The 16,395-nt window shown below is 45.1% G+C and overlaps 1 protein-coding gene across 2 annotated transcripts in view; it reads right to left on the minus strand.

Annotated features, from left to right (window-relative positions):
• SLC6A20 (solute carrier family 6 member 20) overlaps window positions 1-16,395 on the minus strand; it is a 475,678-nt gene that overhangs the window by 176,949 nt on the left and 282,334 nt on the right. For both annotated transcript variants that reach the window (XM_086964920.1, XM_086964921.1), the window contains exon 3: window positions 13,472-13,563. In XM_086964920.1, the coding sequence (XP_086821046.1) occupies window positions 13,472-13,563 (92 nt within the window). The remainder of the gene's footprint in view (window positions 1-13,471; window positions 13,564-16,395) is intronic.

Raw genomic sequence — 16,395 nt, forward strand, 5'->3', positions numbered from 1 at the left:
ATTCGCTATTAAGGACTCGCAAAACATTACTTTGAGGCATCTGCCAGATAGACGTTAGACCTCATTATGAGTTGCACAGTTCTTATGAGGTGCAAACTCCACGCCCTTAATTATCAGTACTACATTGTAATACTCAACAAGCACTGTGTAATAATGAGTTAACTCCCATGTAATGGGAATAATTGTGCAGACTATTTTTTACCTAGCATGAAACAAAATAGAATTCTTGGCAGGCGGTAATTAGGAGCTGGAGCTTCTGTATAGGTTGGATTGGAGGGAGGGTGATGGCAAGTGTAGGAGAAGAAAAGGTAAGAAGTGTCCTGGCAAGGTGGAACACTGAATGCTTTGACAGAGAAGTAGATTGGGCAGGCGCAGAGGACAAAGTTTGGATGTTGTTGCAGATGGAGCCTTAAGGGATTTTACCAGATGGTTTTTCAGTCCAGAAAAAAATCGGGTCCAGTGTTTCTGGACTAAGGAATACCAAGTTCAAAAATACTGGCCCAATCATGATTCGTTAGAGTGGAATTCCGTACAAGAATTCCACTCCACCAGACTTCTAATGCAGTAGGTAGTTGGAAAAGGGGTGGGGACATATATACATTAAGCAAAATATATATTTAAAAAGAATTATTTACCTGACATAGCGTGCACTTCGTCTTCCTCTTCTCGCGATCGTCGACTGGCACACACTGCGCAGGCTCCCAGATGCCAATCCCAGCACTGCTGTCATGCTGGGAATGCTATTCCAGGCATGAGAGCAGCACTGGAATTAGTCTGAGTAGCCTGCTTTGCTGCTCAGACAGTGTCTGAGTGCCTATGGATTTTCTTCTCCCGGCTGTACAACACAGCGGTTTGGCTGGCCTAAAATGTCCAGCCAAGCCGTCATGCGCATTTAGTAGTGCCCACAACTCCTCCTCCTGAAGCTCAGGTGGATTGCCCTGCCCTATGACTCGGCTGCCCAGCAGAGGCAACAGTGAAAAAGTAAATGACAATAAAATTATTTTATGCTCATTTTCTTTTTTACTGTTGCCTCTGCTGGGAAGCAGCAGTGGGGCGACGCTCCTCCCCCATAGCGGAGGAGCCATCCCTGTTGTAATGAGGGTCCATGGTGGTCAATCTATCAAGTACTTCATTAATTAATTCAGGGAAAACGTCTTAAACAGAGGATTTGGCTTAGCTCAGCTAATATGACCCATTTCTGGGTAGGACTAAACTTCCACAAGAACATAAGACTTCAATAATTCTTCCAAGAACAGGCGATTGGCACACCTAACGATAATAAGATTGGAGTAAAAATAAAATCACTCTCCTGGCTGAAATGATATTTGTTGAAGTACTCACCTTACAGAAAGCAATTTGAGCTGCCCTCAAGAAACAGGAAAGCAAAGCGAAAGGCCTTTCTGATAAATGACCCAACCATGAACGTCTAGCTCTGGAAGCACTTAAGCAGAACGAAAATTTAGTAATCGAACAAGCAGACAAAAAAAAACTTCATACATACAAGAATGTCATAAATAAGATGATAATATCTGTAGGTAACTACAAGGGTACCCAAGTTAATCCATACAAAACATGATAGCTGTTTTGAAAGAAAACGAGGCCAACATGGTGGGTTTGATTTCTAAACAGGAAACTGAGTGCCTTGTTTCCAAAATGCTGCTATTCCATGCTTTTATGGGCTCTAAAAAATTCACAAAAATAAGACACATCCACCAGGGAGGGAGATTGCATCAGGCATGGGTTCATTATTAGAACCACTAGCACAAGTTGTTGGTTTTTCCTAAAACCTCTCCCTAAAAACATGCCTTCATACTTGAAGGACACAAAAGGATTAAATATGATCACGGGTCGTAGGTTGACCCCATCACAAACAAATTAGGCTCACTAGAAGCAAATCACTTTTCACAAACCTTCTGCTGCTACCAACTTTGAGAGTTATGGGAAAACTTCTAGGGGCCTCTGAAAGGATATACCATTTCATTTGTTTTAGAACATGTCAAATAGGAGGCACCAGTATGGGCTGTTCTTGTGCCCTAAGCCTACAAAACCTGTATGCCCACAAAGTTGAAAAAACAATTGTATATTCTTAGTCAGATCCCTAAAGCACCTTTATAAAATTATATGGGCGGCACATCAACAACTTTTTCTTTATTTGGGAAGGCCATGAAATGGGATTATTAGTTGGGAGAGGTGGAAGGCCTAATCAAATAATAAACACAATCCTTGTCATTGTTAAACAAAAAAGTCACTAAATAAGCCTGTGTTTAATTAACCCTCTGGTAGCTTGGCACAAAGGTAGCCAGGCTTATCTTTTTTTTAACATGTTTTTATTGCAGAAAACATAGTACAAGACAGGTTTAAAATTTACATAAAATAGGCACTCCATAAAAAATGAGCTGGAAAACACTTCCTTTCCACCAGGGGTAGATCACAGCAATGACATGTCAATATGTCCAACTTCACAGGACACCTGCCTTTGTACAACAAACAAATTAAAACATCTTAAAGAAATAGAAAAAGAGAAAAGACTAAGCAGAAGCAGCAGTGGATCTACGTTATAGCAGACAATAGGTGGACCAGAGTAGAGGAAGGGGGGAGAGAATTCCCAGGAGGTTTGGGGGAAAGAGGCGAGAGAGGGGTGAATGAAGCGTCAGGCGAGATCCACACAACACCTAATTCTCTGTAGTCTGTCGTTTACTCAGAAAGTTGGCCATACCCGGGTCATGATCTTATGAAGGGAATGGGGAAGAGCTCCCTACACAACCATGGCAGGCTCCACTCCTTTTATACCATGGGTGTCCACAGGAACGGAGGCGCAATCCATGGATGTCATTTGGACGTAGTTAGGGGTTCGCAGCTGTGAACTCTAGCTTTTTCTCTGCAACAAAGGTTTTGACCCCTCTGTGGCCAGGCGGCACAAAGGAAGCACCAGGAGTAGCAGGGAGCAAGCTGGAGGTCACAGCTGTGACCCCTGACTACCTCCAAATGATGTTGATGGTGCCATCCGACTGGTTTCCTCAGTTCCCTCTGAGCCACCTGTCCTTCATATCTAACATGGGCTTCAATGTGAATTCCATAGATCATATTATCAAGTCCTTTATCGCCGTTTTAGCTGCATTTTTCTGCCGCTAAAGCAGCGATAATTGTATCACCTGTCTTGATAACATGCCCGGAAATTTTGAAAGTAACAGATCAAAACACCTTCATTTCTCATTTTTTTCCAACATGCTTGCATGCCAGCGCCTCTAATAATACGGGGATTGCCCCTTCTGGCTGGCAAATGTATAGAAGAGCATCATCAGCGTATAAGGAAAGTACATGAGTGCGACCATCTACGACAATTCCCCATTGAGCCATGGTTCCATCGCCAAAGCGAATAGTAGTGGGGACAGAGGGCACCCCTGCCATGTACCCCGCTCAATTGTCAGTGCCTCTGTTATAAGGCCACCATTTCACACACGAGCTTGTGGCTAGTGGTAGAATAGTCTTACCCAGGTTATATATTCTACACCTAAACCCATTCTTCTCAGGACTCGCGCAGCATGTCGAATGCCTTCTAGGGCAACAACTGTAGCGTGGATTTCACTGTCAGCGACTGAGTGTAGGATGTGCAATAGGCGCCATATGTTCATATGTGTTCCCCTTTTCAGTGCATGAACCCACATTGGACCTCATGCACCAAGTGAGTCACTGCCCTGCCCAGGCAAACTGCCAGGACTTTAGCAAGTAGTTTGGCGTTGATGCCCAGCATTGATAGGGGTGTGTATGAGCCTGGGTCACCAGCCTCTGTACCAGGCTTGGGTAGCATTACAATCTGCGCCTCTCTCGTGGACTGTGGCACGGCTACCACCCGTTTCCCCTTCTGCAGGGCCTCCAGCAGTCAGGGAAGTAGTATGTCCGTGTATGTCTGATGGAATTCCACTGGGATGCTGTCTGGGCCCGGTGACTTGCAGCGAACCATGCTTTTAAGGGCTCCCTGCAGTTCCTCTAGATGAATCTCCACGTCGAGGTCTGCCATCTGTTCCACGGTGAGACGGGGAAGTGGCACCCCAGCCAGGAATGCCCCACCCTCAGATGGCGTAGGTTCTGGGAGTTCCTGGTATACTTCAGCTAAATGTTCAAATATTACTGAATAGACTGCGGCCTGTGTGGGGGCAGTGGTGCCGGCTGGGCGCATAAGAGTCAATATTAGTGGGGGGGCGGCGTTACTCCTTAGCAGCCACGCAAGTAATCTCCCAGACCTGTCACCTTCTCTGTGAAATAACTGGCGATATTGTCGCTTAGTGAAACAGTCCAATGTGTTCCAGATCTCACCAACTCGTCACTGTGCTTGTAAAATGGAGTCGTTATCTGGTTCCAGCTGCTGCCTTCCGTGTTGCAATTCGGTCAGCCGTTGTTCAGCAGAGGTTAAGTCTCGCTTCAGGCATCTCCTTGCCCCGCCTATTCTAGATAGTTTCTCCGCGTGTGACTACTTTAAGTGTGTAAACGTAAATGTAAATGTGTTTGTATTTATATAGCGCCTTCTACCCAGAGGTCTCGTAGCGTTGTATTCATACTGCTGTGGAACCCTTCCTTGCTTTCCTGTGAGATGTCCACTCCTGGGCACCCCCAAGGTAAAGCCAGGCATCCAAGCGCTGCTGGGGCCGTTGTGTAGATTAAACAAGCTATTGCCCAGAGTCACAGAGTGGGATCCATGATTAGACTAGGCACTGAGGCGAGAATTATCAGGTCCGGTAGATTGAGTCCAATAGCCGCTGAGGCGGGAATTGAACCCTGGTCCCGGGCCAGACCTCTGCATCAGGGTCTGCCGCTCTAACCATTGAGCCACGCTTCTCCACTCCACCCCTCTACTATTTGTGATCGACCACTTCATATCGAAGTATCCCACAATGGCTTTCCTAAGTTCCTCTCAAAATACATTTCACAAAGTGTCTCCAGTCGCATGTGCCACAGCGGAACCCTCGGTCTAAAACGCTCCGGACCCCACTCCAGCATCACCAGAGTGTGATATGAAAGGAAGCGGCCTAATACTTTGATGTATGCTGCATTTCCGCAGGCCTCCTGAGAAAGCAGGAAGCGGTCAACTCTGCTAGACCGTTCACGATATGGTGTAACAGGTGTATCCCATCATACCCATTTGCGTTACACACCAGATGTCAATGCAATGTAGGCGACTCAATACCTCTAGGAGGGCTGCTGTCATGTGGGGCTTAGTGTACTGTTTTGGGGGGTGCCTATCTAGATTTCTATCCAGTATACAGTTGAAATCCATTGCCCATATTAGTGGAATCCCAATATATGGGAGAAGTAATTTCTCTAGGTCGTGATAGAACTCACCGTCATCTACATTTGGGACGTAAACGTTCACCACGCATACCTCCACGTCATCTAGCACACCATGCACTATAACATTTCTCTCTTCTATATCTGCCACAAATCCACGTACCTGGAATGGAATTTGCAGAGACAGCCAAATCCCCACTCCCCTAGCATATGTGGAAAAGGTGGATGCAAACAGCTGACCTCTCCAGTTTTTATGGAGTTTCTGGATTTTAGGGTCTAGGAGGTGTGTCTCTTGCAGCATTACCACCTGGGCACACTGCCTTTGTAAGTATGTTTGTACCTGGTAGCGCTTTACAAATGAGTTAAGCCCCCTCAATTATAAAATTGAACTGCCCCATTTCTCATATCCTATGGCCACAATCCTGCTGTTTTCCGCTGCTATTGTTGCCAACATAAAACAGTAAACGCATTCCCAGGTCTGTCACTAATGGCAAATCTGAGAATAAACCAAAATTCATGGGTGGATGTTTGGGAACAACCAGACCCCACCAATCGAATACCTCCCCGGGGAAGAATAACAGAAGGCAGCGACTTGCTCTTCCTTGCGCAACTCTAGATTTACTAAGAAATGCGGGCCACGCAAGGTGGCTTTGCGCTGCTTGGTAAATCTGACTTTTGGATTGCGTTTCACCCTGTGTGACTCAAAGGTAACACAACCCCTTGATAAATATGGCCCTAGATTTAGAGAGCGGACTATCCGATCAGAAATGTATAGGGCAAAGGGACACACTGCTAGGACATTAAGGTATGCAAAGTCAAACTCTTTAAGTTTGAATATGTGCATTACACATATCTTACAAATTAAAGCGGTAGGTTGACATTTCCATGGTGACCCTTATTCCTGTCTTAGGTGTATGAGGCCTTTTTTAATATGTTGTGAGCTTGCCCCACAATAGCGGTATTCTGAAATGGGTGAGGTAGATCGGGGGCAGGCTTTATTTGGCAGGAGTGTCATGTGTAGCTCCAAAGTAGGTCTTGTAAGACTAATGGCTCTGGACTAAAGCCAAAGAAATCAAATTTTTGATTGACTGATTTAGCCCAACTTCTGGCCAAACTGTCCCTAGCCATACATTTGCAATTTTCCTCTGCACTCAGCACAGTATTTGTAGGGCGGAGTTAGACAAATAAGCCACTGCCAAAATGGCAACTCCCAAAACTTAGAAGGGCAGGAAACAATACAGTTGGCGTGAACTGGGACCAATCTTGCTCAACCATGTTGCAAAGCCCAATGAAAGGCTGCCATGAGGGTTGAGTGTTCCATGACAATGTCGGTTCATCAACAGCGAACTCCTGGGAGGACTCAGTGAGGTACTTACGCCCAGTCCTGATATGCAGAACGGCTCTTGTATAGTTTGCACTCACGCCTGGTGACTCATCGAGGTTGTTGAAATGCAGTCTTAATGTTCAAGCTCATTTCATTAGTGAAATTAAATTGATGGTGGATGCCTAGTGTAAAATTAACAAAGATTGACTTAAAAGAAAAAAGGTGTCCATCTTGCATATTCAAAGAGAGTGACACGTGCCATGTCTCTAGAAAGAGTGTTGAAATGCACCTGTTGGTACATCTGCATAGTGACTGAAGGTCTTCTTTTATAACTCTGACGTGGAAACAAGTGAAAGCCTTTCTTTTAGCATTTCACTAATTAGTTACAAAAAAAAATCTTTGCGCCGGCATATTTTTTCCTTCTAAATCCCCATTTAAAGTTTTCAGGGTGTTACTACCTTACATTTTTTTCCCAAAGGAATAAATATAAAACAGTTTGCCAACCGTGACTTCTTCTGGTACATTTTAATTAGATCTGTTCATATTCCCTAAGAGTCCAAGGAGGCCAGAGAAGATGTGAATGGTCTGCATAATTAAAGGGGTCCGTGTACCAGCTAACAGCAGTGAGACATGGTGACTGAGAGAAGGACTTGGGACACAAAGGGTCCAACAGATTAGCCCTACATTATGGGCCTCATTAGGATCGCGGACGGACTTGCGTCTGTCCGCGACCCCAGAGCAGGAGGGAACCTCCGCAAGGCATGCAGAGTTACCTCCTGTGCAATTAGGATGTGACCACCACCCTGGCGGTCACATCCTCTATTTTTAACATTGCGGCGGGTGCGGCTTCAAGCTGCACCCCCGGCAATGTTAAAAATGCAGGTGTTGCATTTGTATGCAGAAAGAGGCAGGCACCGCGCGGTGCCTGCCGCTTTCCGCATACAAATGCAGGGGGGTACCATAGGTACCCCCCATGTGCACCCCCCACCCCCCCTTCACCTAGGGGGCCCGCAACGGGCCCCCGCAGTGAAGTTACACATGCTTTTCCACGGCAGAAAACCCGCTGCGGAAAAGCATCCGAAACAGGCCATCCTAATCTGGCTGACGATGTCTGACAGACACCGTCACCATATTAGAGCTTTTCCACCGCGGTTGTAAGCCAGCCGCGGCGGAAAAGCTGTGGACGGAAACCAGGACCCACCAGCCATCCTAATGTGGTGGTGGGTCTTTGGTGGGTCCGCTGCGGATTTTCCGCATCCTCCGGGCCGGTGGTGGCTTCCGCCGGCCCAGAGGATGCGCAAAATCCGCAATCCTAATAACCCCCTATGTTTGGAAAACACTTTCCACTTGGAAACTCTGATAAATGGTCCGACACACACAGCTCCATCCTGGTAACAACTCCAGGGGATCAATTTTAAGAAGAGGGATCCGAGGGACACCCAAGCGCATTACCCCAGAGGAGGAGTAGCACATGGGTAACTGTAAGGTGTGTGCCATCCTTCGATCAGGAGAAGGATGGGCAAAGCTAGTATGTCAAGAGTTAGGGATGGAACAATGCAGTCGAAGGAGAGAATCCTGGCTAAGGCTGATTGTGGTCATTTTGGTAGACTGGGACATTGCGCTCTATGGGACTGAATTCACAATGGAGTAAAGGACTACGGGCCACCTATTTTGCGTTTGCAAGAGAATTGGCCCATTTGCGAACACAAAAAAGGCTTTTCCTATGTGTCAAACCCAATTTTGCGATTCGGTTACCTGTCATCGAATAGCAAAATGGGTTTGCGAAACCGAAATTCGAAAGGAGCGTGTTTAGGGCCTTCCTTCAAATTACCGAACCACAATGATATGTTTGAATGTTTTGTGACCATGAATGCGAGCACAAAATATTTACATTTTACTACCAACTTCAAGTTGGTGGTAACCAATTTGCAAATGGGAAGTGATCTGCAAAGGACCCCTTCCCCTTTGGGGATGGCGGAGAAAAAGTTTTTTAAGAGCAGGCAATGGTCCCAAGGACAACTACCTGCTTTTAAAATATGAAAAGAAAACTTTAAATGTTTTCCTTTTATACGCTGCCAGTTTTCCTGTAAGGAAAATGGGCTGCATTTTAAAAAAATGATTGCTTCATTGACATCAATCACAGACGTGGTGGACTGCTGACCTTAGCAGGCCACAATCCCTGTGATATCAGCAATTCCTAGGGGGTCGCAAATTGAGACCTACCTCATTAATATTAATGAGGTAGGCTGCATTTAAAAAAAATGATTGCTTCATTGAAATCAATCACAGACGTGGTGGACTTCTGACCCTAGCAGGCCACAATCCCTGTGATTTCAGCAATTCCTAGGGGGTCGGAAATTGAGACCCACCTCATTAATATTAATGAGGTAGGTCGACGTGCGACACCCTAGAAATCACTAAATGAAACTCTTGGAGTTTCATACATTTGGAATAGCGGTTACTTAATTGTGATTCACTGAAAATCGCAATTAGGTAATCGCTATTCAGAATGTTGATACACGTAACCCATAATGAGAAAGACAGATTGGGAGTGGACAGGAAGGTATCTAACCTAGGTTTAGAGAAATTCACAATTCATTACCTTGTTCTGATTTTTTCCACTTCCATGCTATTTATATAGGGCTTTCCATAACCTTGTCAATCAGCCAATCAGGGATGCTTTTAAAGGCACACTACTCACCCGTGAGGGTCTCAAGCCTTGTGAGACTTATAGTGCTCTACTGGGTGTTCCGGTTCTATTATGTATATGGGCCTTCATACCCCTAGCGAGGTCGTCAAGCCCTCTGGTTTGCATTGGGTTCCTGGGTGTCCTTTCAGTGCATTGGTAAAAGTGTTGTTTGGTCAATTTGAGACAGCTGGAATGCCCGCAGCTTGATGGCTTGGTGGGTGCACAGTGCACTGAGTGTTGCTGGGCATCAGCATGGGCATTGCAAAGCTGTCAGAATAGACACAGGCATGAAGGTACTTTTCATCTTTTGGCAATCGTTCAATTCTTGGCACCACCTGTTGATGTGCATCAGTGAGGTTGGGTGTGGTGTATGGAGCGTATCTATGGTCATCAAAGGAGCCGCGCCATTGCAGGCACTGTTAAACCACCAAGCAGCATTATAAAAAAATCTACCCAGAAGGACTGATCTTTCCAACTTACTACCAGAAGGCAGATGGAAGAGGAGAGAACAGTGAATAATGTCTGTAAGAATTCGTAACTGTTTACATTGCTCCAAATTGACTATCCGCATTTCAAAGTTGTGCTGAGGCTGAGGAAAGCAGTTCACTTTTTAAGCCTCACTAGTAAAACGTTTTTCAAGACTCCTCCAGGAGTGACTACTACTGTTGATCATCCTTGTCCCAAAGCAGAAAAGACTGTAGACAGCAAAGGAACAGAGTGAGCTGCAACATCCGGAGTAAACCAGCAGGTCGATGTGGAATTTGTCTTTTGTCTGTGGTCTTGAATGAAGAGGGTGGAAACCCATTCCTCACTTAAACATGCCTCATACTCAAACAGACGTCCCTGAAAGCTTGGAGACAAATGGAGCAACTGGGGAAAAATAGATTCGTCTTTAGATAAAGCTGGGATTTGACACCAGGGGCTGTATTACAGAAAGTGCTCTAGAGGCACAATGGGCATGTGTGCCCACTTTCTGTGCCCTCGGGACACTTTGGTAATACAGAAGGGGCCACAGACGCTTGTGTGTCCCCTTCTGTAACACAGATAGCGCTGGTGCACATGAGCACCAGCGCTATCTCAAGAGGGCATTCCCTTATTTGCATGGGGCATGACCTCTTTGCCTCTGCACCCGCGACGTATTATGTACGCTATCAGGAAGTGCACTGAAAGTGCATCACAAAAGGGTGGCAAACTGTGAGTGCGCTGCCTCAGAGCAACCCTCTCAAGGACTGAAAGGGGGTCCTATAGAACCCCCAAGACATCCCCTTGCAGGCGAGTGTAGTCACTCACTGCGCCCGCCAGCAAGGGGATCTCTAATCCCTTTTGAAAGTGCTAGCGGGCTGCTGCATGCACTGTGAAACACGAAGGCGCTTTGAAGCAGCTGCTCCTTATTTCAATTAAATGCTTTGTCACCAAGGAAGTAGGAATTCACGGCTGTCCTGAGGATAGCGCAATTCAACATAATAGGGCACATTTATCCCTGTTTGGACACTGTGCACCTGTTTGAAGGTGTGCCATAGCGCAAACAGAGAAAATGCGCTCTTATCATAATATAGGCCCAGGTCTCAATGCAACCTGAATATGGTGCTCCTTTAGGGTATTATTCACAAGCACACTGTGCTGCCAGTGCATCACTTTTTTTCCCCACCAGCAGCACTATTGGCTTGCCCATATTTACAAAGCCAAGTAAAGTCACCCTGCATGCACTTTCATTGCCTTGTAAATATGGGGCCCTTCCGCGCATTACTCTGCATGATAGGAGCGTTCAATGGGTTTAGCTGTGGGTGTTCCCATGCAACATCTATGGAACCTGACACATTCCGAGATTTACAAAGTTTTGTAAAGCTGGAAATGCATCCTACGCCTCCCCAGGGGAATGGCACAATAAGGAGAAATACTTTTATTTCTCCTTGTTTTTCCTCTTTCTATGCGTGCTGCATTGTGCAGCAAGCATAGAAAGAGGAAAATGCCTTTATTGATTGCTTTTGTGCAGGAAGGTGTATATTCCTACGTACAAACTATCATCAAACAATTGTTTTCTCCCCACTTTGTAGTCCTATTTTTTTGAATTATTTTTTACTTTAAAACACCCTTTTGCGCTATTTCTATTTTTTTGTTTTGTTTACAAATCCATTGATGGTGCACAGCATGAACAAAAGGCATTGGCAGAGCTAAATTGTCTCATTCATAAACCCTGACACCATGAACATTTGTATTACTTTGGTGTTATTTCAATCATTACATTGCATTTGTTTTTGCCAAATTGGTTCAAGATTTTTAACCCCTTAATTGCTGCATTCGGCCAATGGCCGACGGCAGCACTACCTCGCCAGTGCTGCCGTCAGCCATTGGCCGACGGCTCCCCACCCGTGAAAGAAACGCCCGCACCGCAGCGGAATTACCGCTGCGGTTAACGGGTTAAATGATTTATTTCTTGACCTACGTGTTGTTTTAGGTGCTGTTGTTTATTAACTACATACATTTTCTCTGATGAAGGCCTTGCTGTTTTGTCAAGCTACCAATGGTAAGAACATGATTCATCTTACAAACCACTGCTTACTCTTGGGTGCTTGATTGTTGTAAATGTGTTGGAGTTTAGCCACAGAACACATCAAGGCAGAGGTTTCTCACCCCACAGTTCACAGTCCGGTTTATTCCAGTGATGTTTAACTTGTATGATTCTTACAAAAGCCTCAATGAAATGTTTCAAACAAGCCAAACAAAACAGTGACGCTACCAGGGAGGAGGAACATGGATAGTTCAAGTACTATTTATTTGAAAAGTTTAATAAAGAGCGAACATGACCCATACGGGTATCAGAGCGCTGTAGAAAGTAGCTTTAGTGGAATGAGGTAAAAGCATGAGTACAGCAACAAAATGGAACATATGCAGTACCTGAAAATAAAAAGGTCACAGGGGAGCATGGGGAAAACATAATAATAAAGGTGATCCATGATAATCAGCCAATCTAGTGGGACCGGTAGAGTTCCAGCAGACCAATACATCAAAAGGACATGTGAGGAGAAACATAACACACTTTGAACAGGTATAAAAGACTGTCAAACAGGAGATGGAAGAAGATTATGATGGCATCAGGGCTGTTGCTGTTGATGGCCATTCATGAGCAGCCATTTGACATGTTTTCGGAATGAGGCAGTAGATGGGTTGGATCTGATCTCGGGAGAAAGAGCGTTCCATATTCTTGGAAGAAGACCAGAGAAAGCACGATTGTATGGTCTTTTCTTATTGAACTTGGGCAATTTCAATAGCAGGGTATTAGAGCCTCTTAAGTTCCGACTCAAGCCAGATAGCTCAAGTTTTTTTGCCAGGTAAACGGGGGTGTTGTAATGAATAGCTTTGTGCGTCAGGCAAGCTATCTTGAATCAGATCCATAATTCGATGGACAGATAGTTTAGTTGAATACGGTCTGGTGAGATGTGGTCATGTTTTCTGGAGCCTTTGTGAGTCTGGCCGAAGAGTTCAGAGTGGCTATAGGTTGAGACAATCTAGCTTTAGGTAGCTCAGCTAGGGTCACCAAACCATATTCCAAGTGTGAGATAACTAGGGATAGCACTGCTAACTGGATGTCCTCAGGAGGTAAGAATGGCTTGATTTTCCTTACAGTGTTGAGCTGATGATTGGCTCCCCTAATAGTAGCACTGATGTGATCTTGCATATTTAGGTATTTGTCCAGGCTTATACCTAAATATCTATCAGAGTCAACAACATAAAGGGTGCAGTTAAGTGCAGTAAGTTGTTTCAGCCACTCTTAAGTAGGTACTGAATGGTTGCAGGGCAATAAGAAGGTATTCTGTTTTAAGGATATTTAATAACAGATGATTATGATTTAGCCATTGTTGAGTTTTTAGGTGTGCACAATTTAGAGGTTTTATGTCATCTGGAGAGGAGATCTTCAAACAGAGTTGAGTGTCATTAACATACATATCGTATTGAATGTTAGAGTGGTTCAGAATATCGGAGAGTGGGTGTTACATGAGCAGTGGGTGTGGCTACGTCCATGGTATAAAACATTACTCATTGCTTAACACTCAGTAGTCAAAGAGGAATCCTATTTAAACACTCATAAAAGCAACAAGTTTAAAACGATCCTTAGATATCTCAAGTGGAATTGTACCCACAAAGTACATTGGGGCAACAAAGTTGCGGCTACTCACCTGGAACGAATGGAAAAGATACCAAAATGCCCATCCATTGATGACGTTGTAATACATGGAGAGGAAAAAGGAAACAACAACACTTGCAATACCTGAAAAAAGAAAACAAATATTTTTCAGATAGAGAATACTTTGACAGAGACACAGCAGTTCAGGTGGCAGTAGGACATTGAGGATTCAGAAGAGGCAAAAACAAAGAAACATGTTGTGCTGGTTTGCGCCATTTATATATCTACCCATTAGTCTAATAAATGCAACACAATAGATCCCAAAACTGGAACGACCATCACATAAGAAACAGAAATGACAGAATCTTGAGTAGTGGTTACAGATAGTGAGTCATGATTGGATGAAAGAGAGTTAAATGTTGTTCTTTTTACTCGGTCGGTCCTTTGAGCCTAATATAATTTATCCAGGGGATGTGCAATATGAATGTAACATGGGAGCAATATCTATGTGTGCTGCATTAAACAGCACACATAGAAGTTTCAAACCACCATTTCAGACACCTTCCTTCCTCTACATAAACAATCATTCGTCTCAACGCAGGCACCCTTGCACTTTGGTGCAAGGGTGCCTGCGTTGGCGCTAGGCAGCTAAATTAGCACCAGCCCAGGGGGAAACGCAATGCTGCACCGTATCCTTGTAAATACTGTGCAGCCCTGCGTTTCAGAAGTGGCAGAGCGCGGCGTTAAGCCAAGCCGGTTAGCTCTGCCACTTCCTTGTAAATATGTTCCAATGAGTACTCTGCAACGCCATAACAGTTAACTCCTACAGTAGAAGTCAGCATGGATTTAACTTAAAGGCCTATCGGAACAGATGCATCTGTACATTTATTTTTACAGATTCAAGGCAGAGGCGTGGTGGGAATGAGTTCCGGATGAAGGGGCTTGGTGCGTGAAGTGTTATACCTCAAATGTGTCTTTCACAGGATAGGGAGAGATTCCAAGATGAACTGCTGGGCAGGAGAGTCAGTTTGCTTTTCACAGAGTGAAAGGACCAAGAGTGATCAGATCCAGTCACCGATAAATGTCCAAGCAAAGCACTCCCCGTTATTTCCAAAATTACAAATAAATAACGCAATGCAGCACATAAAGGGAAGTTGCTGCACTCTGTTGCATGAATGGGGACGAGCAGAAAAACGCCAAGGGGCAGATTTACGTTTCTTGGCGCATCCCTGCAAATCAGCAGGGATGCAGCAGGAAACTTGCAACCAGCAAATCCACCCGTACACCACCACTGATGCGCCGCATTTACAATGCGGCGTGCCGTGGCGCACGGATGGGCAGATGCGTGTCGCATCCCCCGGCGGAAATGCAGCACATTGCTGGAGTCGCGTCGCAAGCGCAATGCAGCTCCAGCAAGGCTTGGTGGTGCCCTATGCCTACCATGCTGTGTCAATCCTTACGCCTGCTTCAAGCAGGCGCAGGGTTTTGACACAGCATGGCCATAAAAGTGACTCAGTGAAATCTTGTAGATTTCACTGCATCACTTCTACGAGGCGTACCTGCGAGGGAACGCCCACCCTGCGCTGGAACGCCGACATGAAACCTGACGCAGGTTTGATGTGGCGCAGGGGTTTACAACGTGACGCATCTCCCTAGTTGCGTCACATTGTAAGGACGGCGCAACATGGCGCATGATTTACGCCGCCGCTGCATCACAGAAGTGATGCAACGGCAGCGTAAATGTGTCGCAAGGGGCTTGTAAATCTGCCCCTAAATGTTGAAAGATGCGGCGCTGTTCGGCGCTCTCTCTAGTGCTGGAGCACATTGTGGTGCCATGTGCCACGCAGATACACTTGTTCCACACTGAAAGGATGTCTGAGTTGTGATCAGTCTAGTTTTTGTTTAGGAAGGGGCCATTTGCTGCACACAAATGTTGGCGATTTCCAGCATTAAAGTGCTGATTGATGGATCGGGGCTACCTGTGATTCTTGAAGAAGAGAGCCTAAACACAAACCATTTAAATCCCGAGGAACACATAGGAAACTCCATACAGAAATACGTTCCCTAGATAAGATTAAAAGTACAAACCATGAACGTTTATTAAAAATTGGACTCATTGCAGAAGGCAAAAGGCGTTGGTTAATCAGTCATTTAAAAATGCAAATAAGTGTAAAATCCTTGGCAGCAGAAACTAAGCCCTAATCTAGTCAACATCCAGCACAGAGTACTGTCCAGCACAAGGTAAATGTAAATACAGAAGCACATTGCATAAGGACTGCTCTGAAAGGCTGAAGAGTAGGAACATGAAAAACATTCTAAGTATTTAGGCAAATGAGGCTTTGAGGTAAGGTCTGCCTCAAAGGAAATCTGGAAAGAGCACTGGCTCGTCTGCAATTGTAAAATCCGACCACTCCATTTATAAACGTCACACTGAAAGCAGACCTTTGGGCTGACTGGATTTCATACAATTAATATCAACTTGAAGGTCGTATCTGAGCCAAGGATGCGGGAATAATTATTTTGTGTCAAGCGCTGGAAACCAGGTGCATTAAACGTGCAATCTGAACACATGAGTAGGCCTAAAGCCTCACTCATGTACAGCAAATAGAACTTTGCTTTGAAGCCCATAGTAATGAATGGGCATTACCGAATCGGTATTTACCGATTCGGTAAATACCGAATTGCACAAGGGTGCAGGGGGTGTCACTTTGACACCCTCTGGCCCCCCCAAAACAGGCTCGGGTGCCATGTGGCAGGCATACATGCCCTAAGGGCAGGTTTGCCTGTCACATGGCATAGGTGTGCATGCACACATGTGCATGCACACTGGAATCGGTATTTTACCATCAATTGGAATTGATGGTAAAATACCGATTCGGTTAGGCCACTTGGACTCTGAAGAGTCCCACCTACATCTGGGTGCCACAGAATCGGTAAAATTACCGATTTTTTATTTTACCGAATCGGTAAAATTAC

Source organism: Lissotriton vulgaris, chromosome 4_1, assembly GCF_964263255.1.
Source record: "Lissotriton vulgaris chromosome 4_1, aLisVul1.2, whole genome shotgun sequence".
In the NCBI taxonomy this organism is placed as follows: Eukaryota; Metazoa; Chordata; class Amphibia; order Caudata; family Salamandridae; genus Lissotriton; species Lissotriton vulgaris.